At 39.8% G+C, this 20,300-nt stretch overlaps 1 protein-coding gene across 7 annotated transcripts in view; it reads right to left on the bottom strand.

Annotated features, from left to right (window-relative positions):
- Positions 1-20,300, bottom strand: part of NTNG1 (netrin G1) — a 165,695-nt gene that overhangs the window by 92,807 nt on the left and 52,588 nt on the right. For all 7 annotated transcript variants that reach the window (XM_072128613.1, XM_072128614.1, XM_072128615.1 and 4 more), the window contains exon 3: positions 542-1,182. In XM_072128613.1, the coding sequence (XP_071984714.1) occupies positions 542-1,182 (641 nt within the window). The remainder of the gene's footprint in view (positions 1-541; positions 1,183-20,300) is intronic.

Genomic DNA, 20,300 nt, shown 5'->3' with positions numbered 1-20,300 from the left:
TTGTGTCAGGTCAAATTCCAGGACCCCCTGACACTGTGGGCCCAATAGCATCTGGTATGGCTGCTACCACTGTAGTTATGCCCCTGGTCTTCTATAATGCACTACTTATGCAGGGACCAGGTTTTTGGGGGTTCCATCTGGTTCCGGACCCACCAGGGGAACGACCTGGCCACAAGTTGTTTATGCCATATTTATCTATAGGTAGCCTCCTAGTCAGTGTGATAAGCTACTGCATGTCAAAAGTATTGCTAGTATGTGGTCTTATACAGAATGTGCATTTATATGTGGCAAGGTGGGGATGAACACATTTTTATCTAAAACACACAAACTTTCATTGACTCTATCTCATACGTGTGACATTGTTCCTTGGATGACTTTGAAAGTGTTATATGTATCTAGTTAGGGTTGTAGCGGCTGGTGTGCAGGTCGTGACCCTTATTGCCTAAAAGATGCCCAAAGCAATACTTTTTACATAGAAGCAAAGCATAGTGTACAGAATATTCATGTCAGAGGCACTGAACCTCACACAATACATGCTCACCTGCCATATATCTTGATGTCTGATATAGCGTAGAAATATCTTCCCAGATTCCTTTCATCGACAAAAGTGGCTCCTGTCGCTGGTTTAAGAAGCCTTATCCTTAAATCAGTCACTGTGAAGAAATCCCGCAGGTTTTTAGTCGTGTCCAGTTGACTGTAGAGTGAAGCCATATTATGAAGGCGTGGTCCAGCAAATATTGCAAACCGGTCTTTGATTTCAAACGATATCGTTTTAGCATGTGCCGCATAACCGGTGGAATATTCTTCTGTACATATAATGTCTAGGACAGTGTGTGCAGTCAAGTCTTTCACTGACTTTGGCTCCATTCTGAATGCGTCCAGGCAGTCAGCAGCATAAAATTGGTAGGGCTGCCATGTTACACCATAATCCAGAGATTTTTCTAAGATCATCTTCTCGGGCCTTCCAGACTCAAAGGTAATTGCTATGTTTTGGGTGAGCTCAATGGTCTTGTTCCAAGACAATGTTATATTGATCTGTAGGGGAGTGGGATAGTTTTTCCATGTCACTGACTGCCAAAAAGTGCTGGGATTTCTGCCTTCAGCATCAAACATGAGTTCAGGAGGGTGGGCCAGTTCCTTTGTGCTGGCATCACATTCATTGTTGCACATGTATGGATTACCCTGGAATGATAGAAATGTTGTTAAATTCAACAAAAGAAACATAATTGGTACTGATCATGGTAAATAAACCAAAATATTATAACAGTGGGACAAATTATATCCAACATGAACGCACTGGGAGGCTAATCATATCCTAAATACAGAATCCATATTCTGTGTAATTGTATAAACTATTAGGAATTGTTGGAATGGTTTCCCACTCAAAAATACTAATGACTGCAATTACTAGTCTCTACTTACGAAAAAACCAGTGAAATGGAACATGCAGTCCTATCTAAAGGCAGCATATTATAGAGCAAGAAGTGCTGCAGGGCAGCTTTTGCATGGTATTCTATTTGCTGGCAGCATGTTATAGAGCAGGGGGAGCTAAAAGGTTGTACATAGTGTCCTATCTGCAGGTAGCATATTCTAGAACAGGAGGAGCTACAAATATTGTACAAAGTTTCATATCTGTAGGGAGCATGTTATAGAGCAGGAGTAACTGAGCAGTTTGTAAACAGTGATCTGCAGCAGGGGCATAATTAAGAGAGACAGAGCCCCATAGCAGACTAGTGTTCTATCTGCATATAGCATTTTATACAGAAAGAGGGGAAGAGTAGATTGCCCATAGTGTCAGTAGCATGTTATAGAGCAGAAGGAGCTGAGCAGATTGTAAATAGTGTTCTATCTGCATACAGAATGTATTAGAGCAAGAGGGGCTGAGCAGATCATAAATAGTGCTCTATCTGGAGAGACAGGGCCCCATAGCAGACTTATTCATATTTAAATACTCACACATATGAATTACAATCACAAACATTTATACAATTATTTATACACACATATACTTCACCCATATACATTTATACAATCTTACACACATTGTACACATGTACAATGTGCAGCATAACATGTATATAATGGTGCACATCCTCCATTCTTTTTTTTTCAAATCCTTTTTATTGATTTTTTCATAAGGAAATGGAAGCTGGAAATTGGAACATGGTGTAACTCAACATAAAGTGCGTCAGGTTGTCTTGCCGGGGCCCCCTGACACTGCAAACCCCATAGTAGTTGCTGTGGCTGCTACCACTGTGGTTAGGCAGAATGCTATAAAGCAGGGGTGGCTGAGCAGGGATTTTAGGACACTGTTGTAATCATGGTAAATGTAATATATATATAGAAATTATCCAAAGTTCTTAGATAATGATATTATGTATATCAATCCCATGACAGCTGTCACCACTCACTGGACTCAGCCATTAGAATTGCATATACTTCTTATAGCTCATGACTTCTGAGGACAGTGATTTTCTGAACTTGTAATAGACACATTACATCATTGCTACAGAACTGGAAGGGTCTTTTTAGTTGTTATTATTATTAATATTATTTTCTGCAAACATTAAGCATCACATACTATTTTCGCACACATAGCACACTAGGAGGAACAGCCTCTCTTTACTTTTCTTTCCCCAATGAATCAGCATTGGAACATTGGCCAAAGCCTAGTATTTCTTAAAGCAAGCTAAGTTTCAGCATGTAGCGTACCTTTAAAAAGATCAGCGGCAATTAGCTCTCTCCAGAGGAGGCCGAACAAGCAGATTCTGATCCTGATGCTTTATTTACAAGACGCCTTTATAAATAAATTGTGTTCAAAAAGAACAGAGACAGCATATTGATCCTTACGTGAATCTTCCATTATATTTTTATTAAACAATGTCATTTTGTTTTTCCCGTATGCACACACATCAACAGGAGGGGGTATAGTATTACTTGACTAGTACTGTAATATAGAGCAATGCCAGACACATTTCACGGGATGAAGAGGAATATTTTATGATTTTTCTTTTTTTCCCAGAATATATTTTTACTTGGATACAAACAGCCTATGTGTATAAATACTGCATTAAAGGGGACATTTGGCATTTTAATGGTTATTGATAAGGTACCAGATTATAACCTTGTAAAGACTGCAATGTGAGTTGGCCATCCCATGGTGATGTGATTAATTGGTCAAGACTATGGAATTTGGCCTCTAGATTCAACCGCTATTAGTAGAGATGAACGGACCAGAAGTTTCTTTTTGGGTTCAGAGTCCCAGTGCGTCCTGTGTGACCTGTACATATTGTCAGATTGATTGCTGAACAGCCAATCCAGCAAATTGACGCCCCTAGCCAACTTGCCATGACTATGATTGGCCAGGGGTATGAATGGAAACTTTGGGTCCACTCATATCTAACTAGCAGCTCTCATCTTCTCCCTATACAAGTGTAGTTTACCATATGTTTCCACTTGGCTGGACACATCCAGATTTCTGAATCGTGGAATATTTCAAGGCTTTTCTTATGCCTCTAGAACCTACTCCTCCTTCTCATATAGCCAAGGATATCCTCTCCTCCTAGACTTTTCCCCTCATTTCCTTTTTCATGAAAGGTGGGACCCACCTCTATGAGGTATTTATAATACCCTCCGTGGATATATGTCGCAAATATCTGAGATGGGGATAACCGTTTAAATACTAGTGTTAATTGAGTATGGCTGGAAAGTCACGAAGAAAGTCTGGTCCATAATATGGCCTTCAATTATTAACCTCTTTATACTCTATAATATACAGATGTACTACAGGGTAACTTGACAAAGGTGCATCAACTAATTTGGATATCCCATAAAAGTGGAGGTCCCCTGTATGACCTAACACTACAGAGTCATCACTAATAGTGAATAAGTTAATTTAGTCATGTTACCCAGTGCTACATCTCTACCTGCAACAGCAGACTGATTGATCTGGGGTTTGGCCTATGAAAATGGGATGTGATGTTGCTGGGAAAAATCTACGCACCAAAAAAATAAAGATGGTGGGCCATAGTTTTGCGCAGACACTATACCAGCTAACAGAATTAGGTCTCAACAGACTTACACTTACAGATTTATCAACACAGTTAAAAATATGGCGCAGCAGAAGACTAATCTTCTCTACATCTGCACTGATCGATTCTCCACCACATTGATACAACTCCCCCATTCAGAGGATACTCACAAAGATTGTGATGCAGAAACACTTCCAAATCTTTTTATTTCCAGTTTATTTTAAGTTTATAAAAGTGATGACATAAGCAAAGTAAGGAGTCTACAATTTTTAGGATATTATTTGTATGAATTTTTACTTGTTGCCATTTACTTTACAATCTTTTGGAAACCTAGCAAACCCTATATGAGAATGCAGAATCAAATGTTACCGCACAGGAACATCAAAGATTATTTTCTTTCTGTGGAGTGCGACGAAAAGCAAATAGCTGATGACAGGGTTATATGTTTAGGTTTGCGTTTTCACAAAAGGCCATGATTTTCCATTGTAGTTCTGGCAACTTCCTACTGTGTGCTCTTAAGTAATATTGCGAGCAATGCACAGATGAATTATACATTATGCCCTCAAAAGGAATACATCATCTTTCCCCTTCTGATCACATGATGTTACATGTCAACTATTGTTCTGGGTTCATATCCCGTTTTCACTGAAATAATATGACTATTATATATCATGCATTACTGGAAGTACTGAGAGGAATTCTTCAGAATCAGTAACTCCTATATGATAGAAAAGGTTTTCGCTGAATGTTATCCATCCTGTGTTATTCAGAAACTAGGGAAATACAATGGACCAATGCTGAGCAATTCAATGGCTTCAATCCACAAGCATCTAAAATGACAAAAGATCCACCCAAATCCTTGAAGTTTTACTTATCTATAGCAACATGTCTGCCTACTTGGCTGTACCTCAGGCCCAGGACAGACCCAGGTGGTTGCACCATTGCTTTATCAGAATAAATACAGTCTTTTTCTATATTTGGTATACAGCACTCCCTTCATGTATGTGATTTGGTGAACCAGGAGATCTATTCTTATTGCATCCTACCAAAGTGTGTGCAGCTTCTACTGACCTTAGATCAATGTGCTGATATCAACCTTTGTTATGCTAAGGTTATGCTCCAACCTTTCATCGAAGCAAAATTGTAGCATTTCAGCTGCTTTCTGATGCTTGTAGAATGGCTGCAGAATTACCATTGGGGTTAATCCAGGAGCCATTCACCAACGTATACAGGCCCCCAACTTTTTTGTAACTGGAAACCAGCTGCACAGTCCCTGGGGAAAGTAATTGGTGTGCCTTGCCCTTAGGCCTCCTAGCCACAAGTGAGTTTGATGCTACAAACTTGCATCAAACTTGCATTGTGTACTTGCTGGAAAGTCCAGAACTGAACTGACATGCTGAGTTTAGTTCTGATTTCTGAGTGTTGGGTCAGATGTTCCAGCAAGTACATAATATAAGTTTGATGCATGTTTGACACATCAAACTCGATGGTGGGGTAGAGACCTTAAACTGCACCTGATCATTTCCTATAGACACCCTCATTTTCTGCAGTTATCCAATTTATGATGCCCTACAGCCTGTAAGGGGACTAAAAAAAGAAGCATGATAATACCCCCATTTCTCTATCCCCACCACCTACAAAAGCCCTCAGTCTACAGCCCCCTCCATGAAGCCCACCTCCCACCCTCTCTCCTTATTTTCATTTTACAATATAGAGACTAACAAAAAAATCCTATAGTCACTTTTCCCCGTTGCCCTAAGCAGAAGTAATCCTCTTATCTTCTACTCTCTGCTGCCAATGTATGTGGCTCTGAAGCATCACATTGCATCTGCTGGCTCCGGCTCCATGTAACACGGCCACAGAGAGAATCGGAGATGAGAATTGCTGCTGCTTCGGAGAAGCCCGGAAAGGTGAGTATAGGATTTTTTTCAAAAAGTCTTTGGCCACGGCCCGGGACTGGATGTTCCACTGCTTTGTCTTGTGCCGTGGCCTGGCGGTTGTGCTCCGCTGATGAGCAATGTAGCTGCTGATTACTGTGGCCTAACCAACACTTTTTTTTAGTTCAGTTTAACGTTGAATGACTGAAAATCAAAATAACTTTGTAGTCCTGCAAAATGTTTAGGTAAGTCCTAGCCTGATAGGTGACGGTTCTTAAGAACAGGCCCAACTCTTTTTATATAAGAAAAAAAGCTTCTCAAGTTGCACAGCACACAGAATGGTCCTCATTTACCAAAGCCGTCTAACACAATTAAATCCAAAATATTCCCCTTTACAACCAATCACTGAGCAGTTTGGATTTTTGCAGAGTAGTGTAGTTCATAGAAGCTGAATTTTGATAGAAGTAAACAGACTCTTTTATTGACTTCATGAAAGAAAATTTATATCTTTGGACCATTTTCAAACTTTGCCTCAGTGACAGTCCTCAGCTGCAGGAACAGTCTGTGGGGATGATAAACTATATTTGTGAAAACCTATTTCCTTGTGTTGATTTCCACCAAATCGAGCCTTATCCATCATAGGACATCAGGAAAGCTCGGCAACAAATAAAATGTTTCTATAAGGTTTTCTTGCAAGAAGCTGGGGATGAGTTTTGACATGTCTTGGAGAGAGATTAAAAAACTGTCAGGGTGAGGACGCCAGTGAGGTGACAAGAAAGACGAGATCGTCCTTCAGGAACAAAGAAAAAAAGAAGGCCTCTTGCTCCTAATTTCATCAGCAAAATGCTTTTATTGAAATCAATACCAAGCAAATTAGAATCTCAGAGCAAATGTGAAGAAAATCAATGAGAGGCAGGTGCTATAGTGAGGAGGGCGAGGACTGGGGGTGGATGGATGTGCTGACAGACACTGATGGAGGAATGAAATAAATGCGCACCATAGGCGTGGTGGGCCGCGCATTGCACTCCCTGAATCATTGCATTACAAGCATTACAGCACTTGTGTTCAATATTGTTTGTGCACATCTGTCAAATGGTGCCTGCTTCATTGCACTAGATAGTGGGCTATAGTGAAAAATGAATTCCCTCCAAAGTAATAACACACGCAATTCACCACCGGCAACACAAATTTCCATTCCAGATATTGGCAAGCCAACAAGTAATATGTTGTTATCTCATGTCATGATGCATCTATCTATCTATGTATCTACTTAATTGCATTTCTCCTGTAAAATCATCGTAAAAGTAATATTTACTAAAGGAAATGATCTTTTACAACTATGCCATGTATTGACCTCTCTGACGCTAGCCTAATAAATGGCACATGCTTGTTGTACATAGAGCTTAAAAAGCTATAATAGGAAATATGGAAACTAAAACTTGAATAGTACAGTCAATTCTTTGTTACTCAACAACTTAATAACGAATATATAGTAAAGGTTTGTGGGCTCTCTGTTTTTTCCAAGCTGTGTTCCATCATGAAAACAAAAAATTATGCCGGTGCCAGTTCCATTTAATGCCAGACAAGAATGGTGCCCAAAGGACCCCATTGACCCCAACATTTGCTGGCTTTCTGTCACAGCACGTTTTGCCCACCGTGCACAATGTAATGTTTAAAGGGGCTTTCCATACATTTCAAGTTCATCCTGTGGATAAGGGGGTAACAAGCTAATCAGTGAGGGTCCAACTGATGGGACCACACTAATCACGAAAAATGGTTCCTAAAGCAATCAAAGTGAATGTGGTGCCACGGTAAAGCGGAATGTGGAGCAGCTACAGGTTTCCCAAATTGACCAAAACGGATGCAGTGAACAAAGCATTTGTGGACACTATGCCTTACTTAAAGGGGTATTCCCATTTCAACAATTTTATATTATTGTTTGTATGAAGAAAAGTAATAAAATTTTCCAATATACTTTATGTATAAATTCCCTACTGTTTTCTAGATCTCTGCTTGCTGTCCTGCTATAGAAAGCTTCTATGTTCACTTCCTGTGGACAGAAATCTGACCATGGTCACACAGGTGGACGGCTAATTAGTATCACAGAGGGTAATCAGAGCTGTGTGATATAATGAGCTGTGCGCCAGTGTGACCATGGTCAGATTTCTATCTACTGGAAGTAAACATAGAAGCTTTCTATAGAATGACAGCAAGCAGAGATCTAGAAAACTGTGAGGAATTGATACAGAAAGCATATTGGAAAATTGTATAATTTTTCATTACACATATAATAACATTTATTTGCTAAAATGGGAATACTCCTTTAAGGGTGTAGCTATAGGGTTTTAGTAGCCCTTGTCCCTTAGTTTTAGCCCTTCCACTAGTCCTATTAATGTAGATGTATAAACAAGCAAAAAAAAAAAGAGAGCACAATTTCTTCTTGAACCACTGTTTCAAAAAAAAGTTTTCAGGCACTGGTTGGTAAAAAAAAAATAGTAGTAAATCTTTATTTCTTTATCTATAAATCCATAAAATAGTTGCCATCATCTTAATGGTCACAAGGTAACATCAGTCAACGCGCTTCAAACTCAAGAATCATGAATAAGAATGCCGCAGTGCGCTTGAAACACATTGGGGGTCATTTACTAAGGGCCCGATTCGCAGTTTCCCGACGTGTTACCCGAATATTTCCGTTTTGCACCGATTTTCCCTGCATTGCCCCGGGATATTGACGCATGCGATCGGATTGTGGCGCATCGGCACTGGCATGCACGCGACGGAAATCAGGGGGCGTGGCCGAACGGTAACCCGATGGATTCGGAAAAACCGCCGCATTTAAAAAAAAAAATTGGTCGCACGGGCCATACTCACATGCACCACGAGGAAGACAATGAACTCCGGGGCACCACGGCGGACTTCGGCACAGCAGCGCCACCTGGTGGACATCGGGCGCAGGACCTTCATGAATCGCCGGAAGACCTGAACGCTCATCAGAGAAGCCGCCGCTGGAACGCGAATGGACCGGGTAAGTAAATGTGCCCTATTGACTGATGCTGCCTTGTGACCATTGGCAAATATTTTATGGATTTATGCATGAAGAAATTAGGTTTACTACTAATTTTTTTAACCAACCAGTGCCTGAAAACTTTTCTTGAAATGGTATATATGTCGATGGTCAGTTTTAAGGCCTGGTAGGAAATTCCTGTATCATTCCTTCCTTTTTTCCTGAAAACATATGGTTATTGATTTGTCTTTGTCCAGCCACCCAATGGTGGTGGCGTAATTAGGAAATCCTGGGCCACAGAGCAAAATCTTTACCTGGTTCCCATCCACACAAGCCTAACTTGCCTGGGCTGCCTACCAGTGCAGGTCCTGTCTCCCCATGACACTTTGGGCCCCGTTGGAACTGCAATGGCTGCTATTGGGGATGTTCCGCCCTTGTGTTGTGAATTGTATCCTTCCCAGAGTTCTTACATCATACAGAAATATTGAATTGGTTTCATGAGGAATTATAGGGTTGACACATATGTTTAACAATACAAATTAAGGCTACGTGCACGTGACTATGGTAGGGTCAGAAATTGGCGTCAACAACATGAAAGCATGGATCCATCCTGCCTTGTATCAACGGTTCAGGCTGGTGGTGGTGGTGTCATGGTGTGGGGAATATTTTCTTGGCACTCTTTGGGCCCCTTGGTACCAATTGAGCATCGTTGCAACGCCACAGCCTACCTGAGTATTGTTGCTGACCATGTCCATCCCTTTATGACCACAATGTACCCAACATCTGATGGCTACTTTCAGCAGGATAATGCGCCATGTCATAAAGCTGGAATCATCTCAGACTGGTTTCTTGAACATGACAATGAGTTCACTGTACTCAAATGGCCTCCACAGTCACCAGATCTCAATCCAATAGAGCATCTTTGGGATGTGGTGGAACGGGAGATTCGCATCATGGATGTGCAGCCGACAAATCTGCGGCAACTGTGTGATGCCATCATGTCAATATGGACCAAAATCTCTGAGGAATGCTTCCAGCACCTTGTTGAGTCTATGCCACGAAGAATTGAGGCAGTTCTGAAGGCAAAAGGGGGTCCAACCCATTACTAGCATGGTGTACCTAATAAAGTATCCGGTGAGTGTACTCATAAGAGTTGTGACATACTGCATTACTTGTTTTAGAACATTTTACACATTTAAGATATCTGTTCTATTATCCCCATCTTTTCACTATTTTGCAACAATTTCTACATTCACTGGGGAGGTGGTAACCCCTAAGACAGGTCATCGCCGTTTGTTCCTGCAATAACTAGTCCCATTTTTTCCCCTCCTCTTCTGTCTAATTAAAGTATGTTTAACTCTCCCCTGCTGCTGGGGTGAAAGGGTTATATATTAATACACACAAGATCCCGCTTTTCACATACACACAAATTCCTGCCTACAGATTTTAATGAAGTCTGCTCTCCCTGTTAAATATTTCATACACATATTTTATGTCGCTGAATTTTAAAGCAAACAGATAAAATGAAAGAATTCAGCCTTAATGCCACCCTTGTGAACTTTCCTTCTTTCTCTCATTTCCAGGGTTTTTTCATCAACAACATGGGTTAACCCTGTCAGGGGCTATGGAAGTGAAGATTTTTTTTAAGTACAACATTTTTCATTAAATTTTTTACTATAATTATAAAAAACAATCATTTCTCAGTAATATAACTCTCAAAATGGAACCACTATGTAGATATAAAAGATGCTGTACCTAAGGCTTTTGTTACTAAATATGGGTTTCTAATCTTAACACTATAGCCATCTTAAAGATGTGCGTTTACTTCAGATTCTTCTTGAAAACAAACAAAAATTTTATAAATAAATCAAAATCTTATTTGTAATGCAAATAGATATCATGTAAAAAGTCCTTCACTTTGGGGCAAGGCTGCAGTGGTTTCCAATTTTGACACCGGGAACAAGCAGAATTCTCATCATCCTCTATGTGAGGACTGAATGGAGACGCAGTCTTATCAGGTTGCGTTGCGGTCATGTAGACTTCCTGTTAGGCTAGCACAGCATATACTATGACATTATGACTAATTATAGAATGGCTAATTTTATTTAATTATTGACTCTTAGTGGCTCACCAATGCTTCAGCCCCAAACTTCAAAGGATTCCGATTTTGCCTTTCAACATGTTACCCAATTTAGAGAACTGAGAAAATCAAACTTCCCATTTGGAAAGTTTAAGCATAAAATAGGTAGAATCAAAGTAATAACTAAATAAGAGAAATAATTTGAATGTTTAATATGTATCAACAAGAAGTATATTATTGTACAACGCATTCTGCCAACCTTGTACTCGAGTGGTATGCCCTATGCACATACGGTAAGCGTTATATTGCCAACTGAACAGTACCTTGTAGGATTGACTGGGGCTCAGAAAACCTAACAGCCACTTACAAAGGGGAAATGTTTCTTGGAGGGGAGATGTTGTTTTGATAAATTTTTGGTCAAGACATTTATATTTAGTGTTTAGCATCTATGTTGGTTAGGTAGCTTGATGTAGACCAAAAGACTAGGCTTCCTTATGGCTGGAATATGCTTTAGTAAATTACTAGTATGGAATAATCTATTAGAATATCGAAACAAGCTGTGGGTTGTGAACCCACTTTGCTATCCTACAAGTCTGGGCCACCACTAAGGGCTATATTCCTAGATATCTCTGGTTTTCATCCTTTTACCTCTATACGGGAACTTTCAGAAGCAAAACATGTTACCAATGTTACTTGCAGGGCCCTATCGGTGATGTGTGTTGGTGTACAGCATCCCTTCTATACATCTGTTTAATGTGTAGATGCTGCTTTATATATTAAAAGGAGTCCAACAATGTAATGTGAACAGATCCTAACATGAGGACACTCAGTAACTATCTCATAAGAGTAGCACTGCCTTCCTCTAGATCAACACTTCAGGATTGGACCTGTGCTTTACTTTCGCAGCTTTACGTACTATGAGATGTAAGACTGATTTGGCAAACCCTGTGCAGCGCTACATAATCTGTTGGTGCTATATAAATAAAGAATTATTGTTATTATTATAAGTATATATAGTAGTCATTGCCTGATTCTCATTAAAGTGGTATTCCCACAAAGACAAGTTTAATAAATATATTCAGGATAACAAAATATCACATTGTTTTTAACAAAAATACTGCGTTTCACAGATATAATTTCAACCTGTCTGTCATCAGTCCTGGTGTTTACAATTTTGGTTTCTCCTAGATCTGACAAAAAATCTTCTGACTATGGTAGGGCAGATTCTTCTCACAAATATCTTCTCTTGTCTTAACACGGCAGTGCTCTGTGCCTCCTGCTCTCCCCCACTGCATTACAAGACCAGCTCAGACAAAGGCACTTCCTGCCAGGAAGCAAAAGTGTGCAGAGACTTACTATACAAGCTACAGAAAGATAAGCAGAGCTGACTCTGTGTTTTATTGATTAAGTGAGTTTGTACAGCTGAGAGTATTATTGTGTTTTATATTGTGGATATCATCATCTCTGATCTGTCTCATCTCTTTCTATGTCAGGTACTAGTAGAATGTTCAGAAGCTAAATAAAAGTGTATATAAACCTGCACCCTGATAATCTAATCACATTGTGAGCACACAGCATCTCATAGAACAGATATCACAGAGGAATCCTGTAGTGTCTATTTAGAGAGTGCCCACCCACACTCTGGATTCTTACGCTGACCCGTGTAGGGAGTTATAGGACAGAAACCCCAAAAATTGTAAGGGGTTAAAAATTATCTTGATTGTGTAAATATCACTTGGGGATTTAAATGTCAGAACTTTCTTTCATGGGAAAACTTTGTGCAGTATCTTTATGGTATATTCAGTCTATGATTAAGTTACAGTTTACGCCAAACAGAGAAGGTCCTGTGTGCCCTTGAGGCAACTTAAGGGGTTAACAGTAAGCTTTTACTAGAAACCTCAGCTCATGTGCAACAAGACTTGATACATTGTTTTCCTCTACAATTAAGCGCACATTATTATATCTAAAACCGCATTTACCCAAATGAAATGCTGCTGAATAATTAAACAGACACTGGTCCAAAATACTTTTCTTTCAATTAGTGGTAAATTGATATTGGTGTTGTGTTCTTTTTACAGTTCTGGAATTTACCACCCATTAAGAGGAAATTAGAACTTTAAGTGCATTTAAAAGGTAATAAGGATCATTTAAATAGGAAAACGTGTTTTCATTATAGAAAGGATCGGAGAATTCGCTCAACCATAAATCGTTCTTTCTATTCGAGGGAAATTACCCCCCCCCACACGATTCTAAGTAAATGTGTATTACTATATTTCATTTCAATGTGCAATAAAATGTTTCTGTATTCAGAGAGGTCTTCATATCGTGCATTGATTATGTCACGCCTCATTGGAGTAAATGATTATCATTCTTTTCATTACCATGCCCTGAGTCATAAACTTAGATGATTAAGCAATATTCTTGTTCGTCATATTAATATTTCTCTAAACAAATTAAACATATATTATACATATCTCAACATTGCATTTCCTTGCTTGAAATAGGAACTTTCACTGATCTACATCATTGTATACAGGCAGTCCCAAGGTTACGTACAAGATAGGTTCTGGAGGTTTGTTCTTAAGTTGAATTTGTATTTAAGTCGGAACTGTATACTTTATATTTGTAACCCCAGCAAAAAAAAAAAATATATATATACAGTTAATACATACAGTATATGTCATAAAGAGTTGCGGGTACCACCTATCCCTGGAACAGAGGGGTCTGGTGACCGGTTTTACACAGCCGGGCTGAATGGAACGAGGGAACCAGTGCCTCAAATGTGAGGCCATGCTCTATTAAACTATATTGGAGCTGCGAGAAGATTCAAGACTATACACTCCAAAAGTGGCGAGCATACACATCACTCTCTCCATTCAGGGGACCTTTATTCCTGAGAAAGGCGTGTATCCCAGATGTGACTGTTGAGCCAATCCTTGGCCCCAGTGGTTATGTCTGAATGAACGGCATATGATCACTTAGGCCAGGGATTGGCTCAGTGGTCATGTCCGAAATAAACTATGGTAAATGCTTCTGGGCCAACAGGACAATAAGAGGCACCAGTGTCCCATCCAACAGCAAAAAAACGGAAACCCTATGATCTACGTGAGATATATGGCATGGTACTCCACTTTGCTCAGAGGTGCTGTGCCACGTTCTATACATTTAAAGGTAGTCAACATGAAATCTGCTGCCTCATTTATCTCTAAGGGACTGTTGGACATTGTGGTGTTCTGTAGGGATCTTAGCAGTCAAATCCCCAAAAATAAAAAACTTTCTACTCTGTGGAAAGGGGATAAGTTAGAAAACCTTGGTACAATGTCTTTAAGTTTATAGGAGCAAACACTATAAACTTTGAGTAAAATGCTAAAATTCAATAGTTACTGGGCCTAAGTCTTGAACCCTCAATGGTAAATCAGTAAGGTGTATCATAACATCTCACGCTGCTCATCCAAAGTAGGACACTATAAATTTTAAAATTCCTCCGTTGTACGAGACATGACTTTCCATATTTCCTTCTCTTTGTTGCTCACTCAATGTCACGCAAATGTTTTCCTAAAAGTGATTATGTCACTGGCTCATTGTGTACATACTGTCTTCCCCAGCTGTTCTAGCCCATCTTGAAGATCCTGTCTGCTCTGTAGGGCATAGTCCCAGCAGTTGAAAAGAAATGAAAAATAAAAAATTAATCACATCCTTGTTTCCCCCAAAGTGCCCTCATCTGTCACTGCCTGCTGCGGCATTCTCCAACGAAAGGGATTCAGATAGGACTCAGCAGTTTCATTAAAAAGCTTTTAACCAATTCCATTCTACTCATCTACTAACAAAGAGTCCAAAAATGTCTTTTTACGATATGCAATGATCATCCATATAAATAAAACAGAAAATACATAACATGGTTATAGCACTACAAATGACCTGCCGAGGGGTGGGAGATAGCCGGAAGTGGGTGAATAATCATTTCTGGAATTGAAAAATGAAGATAGAAAATCAGGATCTGAGTAAAAATGATATAGGGCTGATTGTGGATGGACAATTGGGTCAGAACATTTTAGATATTGAAATTCCCCTGATATTGAGTGGGGGGGGGGAATCTTCCAGAAGAGTTCAAACCAAGCAAAATGGTCATAAGCACTAAAAAAGTTTTAAAAAAAGTTTATCATGGGAAAGTTTGCCTATGACCAGTAAGTTCCTTCTTTCCTATGTTTTACAAAAATGATTTTATAAAACGTTAGGATATAGAATTATAATGAAGCAATATTGTTCCGGCTACGCACTGTACAGAATGGCTGCACCTGCACAGACTTATTCATGGCAGGTTCACAGAATGATGTGGAGTGGGCAGGTTCAAATCCTCCCAGGGCTTCATTATGCAATGTGTGCATCATTCTTAATTTCCTAATTCTGACTTTGCAAAGATCTCCCGCTTAGCCAGCTGGAGATTTCCTTACTGCTTTAATAGGGACACCAATCAATAGGATTTTTCTTCATTTAAAAAGCTTAACTGGCTAGCTCATGCTTCTAGAAATTTACTCCCTACTGTATCTCTCAGATTTTTTTTGTATAATGGCCAATTTTTTGATTGAGATGCATTTAGTCAATCAAAAAATTGGGCATTATAAAAAAAATCTGCATTTACAGTAAAGAGTTATAATTTGCTCAGAAATCACCAGGAATGCCATTTTTAGCTGATGACAGCTTTCAATTGCCTATGCTATACTGATTTTAAAAATGTCTTTGTGAACACTCTGAATCATTTCAGAAATTTAGAATATTTTGTTTATTTTAGATGCTCTTGGCTCCCTGCCAGAAGAATGTGGTGAGTCCCAGGAAGGGGGCAGCTGCAGCCTGTGTGCCTGTGTCAGCCTTCTCTCCTCCACACTCATTCAGCACCATGGGGATGGTGTGGAGAGGGAGAATGCAATAGAGGAGACACAAGCACTGCCAGACCCTGACCGCTGTAATGGAAATTGTGTGATGTCCAAATATAGAGCTGCACCCAATCTCCCAGAGAGGAGAGGCTCCATACTGCTCTCTGCTCTCCCAGGTGTCCTAGAGGACATTTGGTGATGTCAGAATCATGTCACTGATCAAATGCGTCTTATATCACCACAGGAGCTGATTCTGGGAGAATGGGGACATGCTGGGCTGGGACAGGGTAAGAAGAAGGGGAAGGGGGAAAGGGGGACAAGTGGGGGGGGGGGCTATGTGTGTATAGCTGGCTGTGTGTGTATCTGTATGAATGATGCAGTGCTGTGTGTGTAACTGTATGGATGATGCAGGGCTGTGTGTGTAGCTGTATAGATGATGCAGAGCTGTGTGTGTGTAACTGTATGGATGATGCAGAGCTGTGTGTGTGTAACTGTATGGATGATGCAGGGCTGTGTGTGTAACTGTATGGATGATGCAGAGCTGTGTGTGTAACTGTATGGATGATGCAGGGCTGTGTGTGTAGCTGTATAGATGATGCAGAGCTGTGTGTAACTGTATGGATGATGCAGAGCTGTGTGTGCTCTGCTTTAGTGTGACATACAGGGATATTTTTATTGGTGCAAAATATAATTTTCCTTTTTTTGGAAGCCTAAATCTGGGGTGCGTCCTATAGTAAGAAGTGTCTTATAGTCCGAAAATTTTGGGTATTTGTTTTCTTCTACATGCAGATAGCAATAAATCTGTGATGCATTAGAAATGCAGATTAACACTCAAAATGCCTTTACAGTGTAAATATGATTTTAAAAATCTCACTGATATTGTTCATGCTGTGTTACTGGGTTACTGCAGATGTGCATTGTATCCGTTCTGTAGGCTTCCTGTTATAGACGAGGAGGAGCTGAGCAGGTTGTGCAGGATGTTATATACACAGGCAGCATGTTATAGAGCAGGAGGAGCTGAGCAGGTTGTGCAGGGTGTTATATAAACAGGCAGTATGTTGTAGAGTAGGAGGAGCTGAACAGGTTGTACATAGGATCCTAGCTGAATTAGCATGGTAAGGAGCAGGAGGAGCTGAACAGGTTGTGCAGAGTGTAATATAAGCAGGCAGCATTTGGAGTTTACAGTCATATTAGAATGAAGAATCAAATAACATGATGAACAATGTATTATTCTTTTCCTAAATGAACCATGGGATGCTTATGAAAATAAAAAAAAATGGAGCTTGTAAAAAAAAGTGGATTTTCTCCTTTAAAAAATATCTTATGTTAGAAGTAAGGTAGAATGTTACAAAATATTGAGAAAGTTCAGATGGCCACTGCTGTGACCCCCTACAGCTGAGATTTGGCTGCTGCAGTTGAATGTCCATTGGGAAACTAGTGGAGGACTGGAAAGCAATGTAACCGGGGCAGCAGGGGACTTAGTTTTTATGTTAAACTACATTCCCATATTACATGTTTTCTTTATATCATTATAAGGACACTAATATGACCTTCTTCTCCAAGTGCAAAGCTCCATCCTCCTCATTCTCACAGAATCAATCAATAAGGCTACTGAATCCATCATAAATAATTTGTCTGAAGTTTAACAGTATGTTGTTAATTACTTGAGCGCAGGTAACAATGATAATGAATGGAACATGACTTCTAGTGGTTGAGATTTTTGCCCATGATTAAGAGGGGTCATATCGGAGGTTCTGACACTAGATTCTAGTAATAGGTACAGCAAGACCGAGCTCATTTCTATACTCTGCGTTAAACTAACTATCTGATCTCACACCGTTCCAAAGCAAGGAAATGTATCTTGCCCTGGAATACTCTGATTCTCAATGCTGGAGGAGTCTCACTGTGTTACTGTAGTATGGCCATTCATTATTAATCCACAGCTGCACTTAGAGGCCGGGTAGGCACTATTAGAGGCTTCCTGCTGAGGCTGGAAGATGAGCACATACATCTTGGACTGGCAGTTTTCTTCCCTGGATTTTGTCTTAACCCATGCATTACTATTGGGCATAAACTCCACAGCAAGGCATATCATAGATGAAATGTTACTAGGGTAAAAAGACCACTTCTTTGAGAAGACCGCCTTTTATTGCTTTTCTACGACAGTTACTTTAATTACTATATATTGACTATTTTCCTTCAGCTCTGTAGATATATTTGTATATGTGAGTGGTTGCCTATTATAATTCAATACATTTCTGCTAATCTGTTTTAAAAATATAAAGGATTTTATATTTTCGTTCCAAATGAAAATATACATAGGTGATCTGTCTCTAAACAGTTAATTTGTGGGTCTTGTAATGGTATTAAAGATTCATCCTCCAAAATGATGGTCTACCAGCAATCGGGGCATGGACAGGTGTTGTCTTGATGGCAGAGCCCATTTATTAGAAGACTGTGTTTTGCTGACTAGCTCAATGAGCGGTAATGAAATAGTTGCCCATGCTATAATTATCGGTGCATCTAATTTTAGGAATAAGCCACATTTTGCATTTCTAGGCATAATGTAAGATGCATATAGAGGTACAGTAGGTCCCTATGAACAGGTGCCTTAATATAGTACATAGTAGAAACCAATATAAAAGCAGTTGTAACAAATCTAATTGCAGAAACAGATTTCTTTCTCCACATATCAGGCTCCTTTCCTTCAACCCCCAACTTCTGCACTAATTACTCACTATGGAAAAAAATCATCTGCAGAGAGGCAGCATTACAGCCGTACAGCTTACTGAGGGACCAGGTTACTGCTACTGCCTAGGTAAGGGGACATGAGCAGAAGGACAAACTCAAGGCAAGAAGAGACTAAGCATAGAAACACTGGTCCTGATTCTGCTGTGTCACCCATGTGCTAAATTCATAATTACACTGCTCAGTACTACTTTTATATCCCCCCTTGTTGCTGCTTCATCCACTGTTTATTTTACTTTAAATGTATAGCGAGTGGATATTTTTCTCTCTCTATGTGCTACGCATAGTCATCACCAGTTATCACCAAACTTAGTTTCACTGGAAAATCAAAAAATCAATGCTTGAAACATGAAATGTTCTGAAAAGTCAATGTGCAACCATTGGCAGGCAAGATTCAAGTGACATGGGACTCTGGGGTACCATAACTTAGGGACACTCAACTTACAGATGTCTCCTAGTTACAGACAAACCTCTCTGGTCACTGTGACCTCTCGTGAATCTTTCTGGATGCTGTTAATTTTGTGAACTTTTATCCTAGGCCACAATGATCAACTGTAACAGTTATCAAAGGCATTTGCAAAGAAACTTTGTTGTTAAAGGGTTTTCTCACAAATTCCTGTGGGCCTAACTTACTGATCTATGGAGTCCCATCATGCAGTGCTCAGCAATTTCCATCGGCTACATTGAGATGTATGGAGCAGAATGGTCATGAGAGGCCGTCTGCTCCATTACTCTCATGGAGCGATGAGGGGTCCGACCCTTTGTTTTTATGATCTGTGGAGGTCTGGTCACTGAGACTACCAACGCCTACCAACCAATCAGCAAGTTAGGCCCTATCCTGTGGATAGAGCCTAACTTGAATTTGTGGGAAAACCCCTTTAATCTTTGCTGCCACAAAAACCCAAAATTTTGAAAAACCCAAAAATGAGTTTTGTGTTGAGTTACCAGTTCTGACTTACATACAAAATCAACTTAAGAACAAACCTACAGAAGCGATCCTATACGTAACCCGGGGACTAGTAGAGGCTACTTGAGTACATCATTATAAAAACCAACTCAAAATCAATAGACAACCTTTCACCAGCGTCTTAAAATAAATTCTGTTCACGGGTACTGAAGGAATTTCCAGATCAGACGCTATTAGAACTATATTTGTAAAGGGTTCTCTAATTGCCCATGGTTATGCCATAAAAGGAAGGTTATAATGAAAATTCTCTGGAATCCTCTACAGCTTTATGGCAATGAGGGAGTTAAGACTGTGTGGGGTGGAATGTACAAGGAGCGCACACCGTAATAACGGATACAATAATAATTCTCTTTCTAGCTGCCCTCTGGGACATTAATAAGGATCCAGGCTGTGAGATGAATCCCAGCCGTCTGATTTGGGGTTTAATTTCCCAGATCTCCCCCAATGAAGAGAAGCTTCAGATGTGGACTGCGATTGATGCAGAATCTCAAGATACTTCTGAGACATATAATATTCTTTCTGAGAAGTCAGTCTGTTTCATGTCATTAGGAGCGGATTTAACCCCTCTGTGTTATGGTTAAATATCGTAACATCTAGACCTGGCCACACACTAATGCCTATGGTACGGTTTGCTTCATATCAGAAATAGGTGCATGAACTACACGAGAATGCGATCCATACAGTCACGTCAATAATGAAATTATCAATACATCTTCCCCAAC

This window comes from Engystomops pustulosus, chromosome 10 (assembly GCF_040894005.1).
Source record: "Engystomops pustulosus chromosome 10, aEngPut4.maternal, whole genome shotgun sequence".
Classification (NCBI taxonomy): Eukaryota; Metazoa; Chordata; class Amphibia; order Anura; family Leptodactylidae; genus Engystomops; species Engystomops pustulosus.
This window is presented reverse-complemented; position numbering and strand designations above follow the sequence as displayed.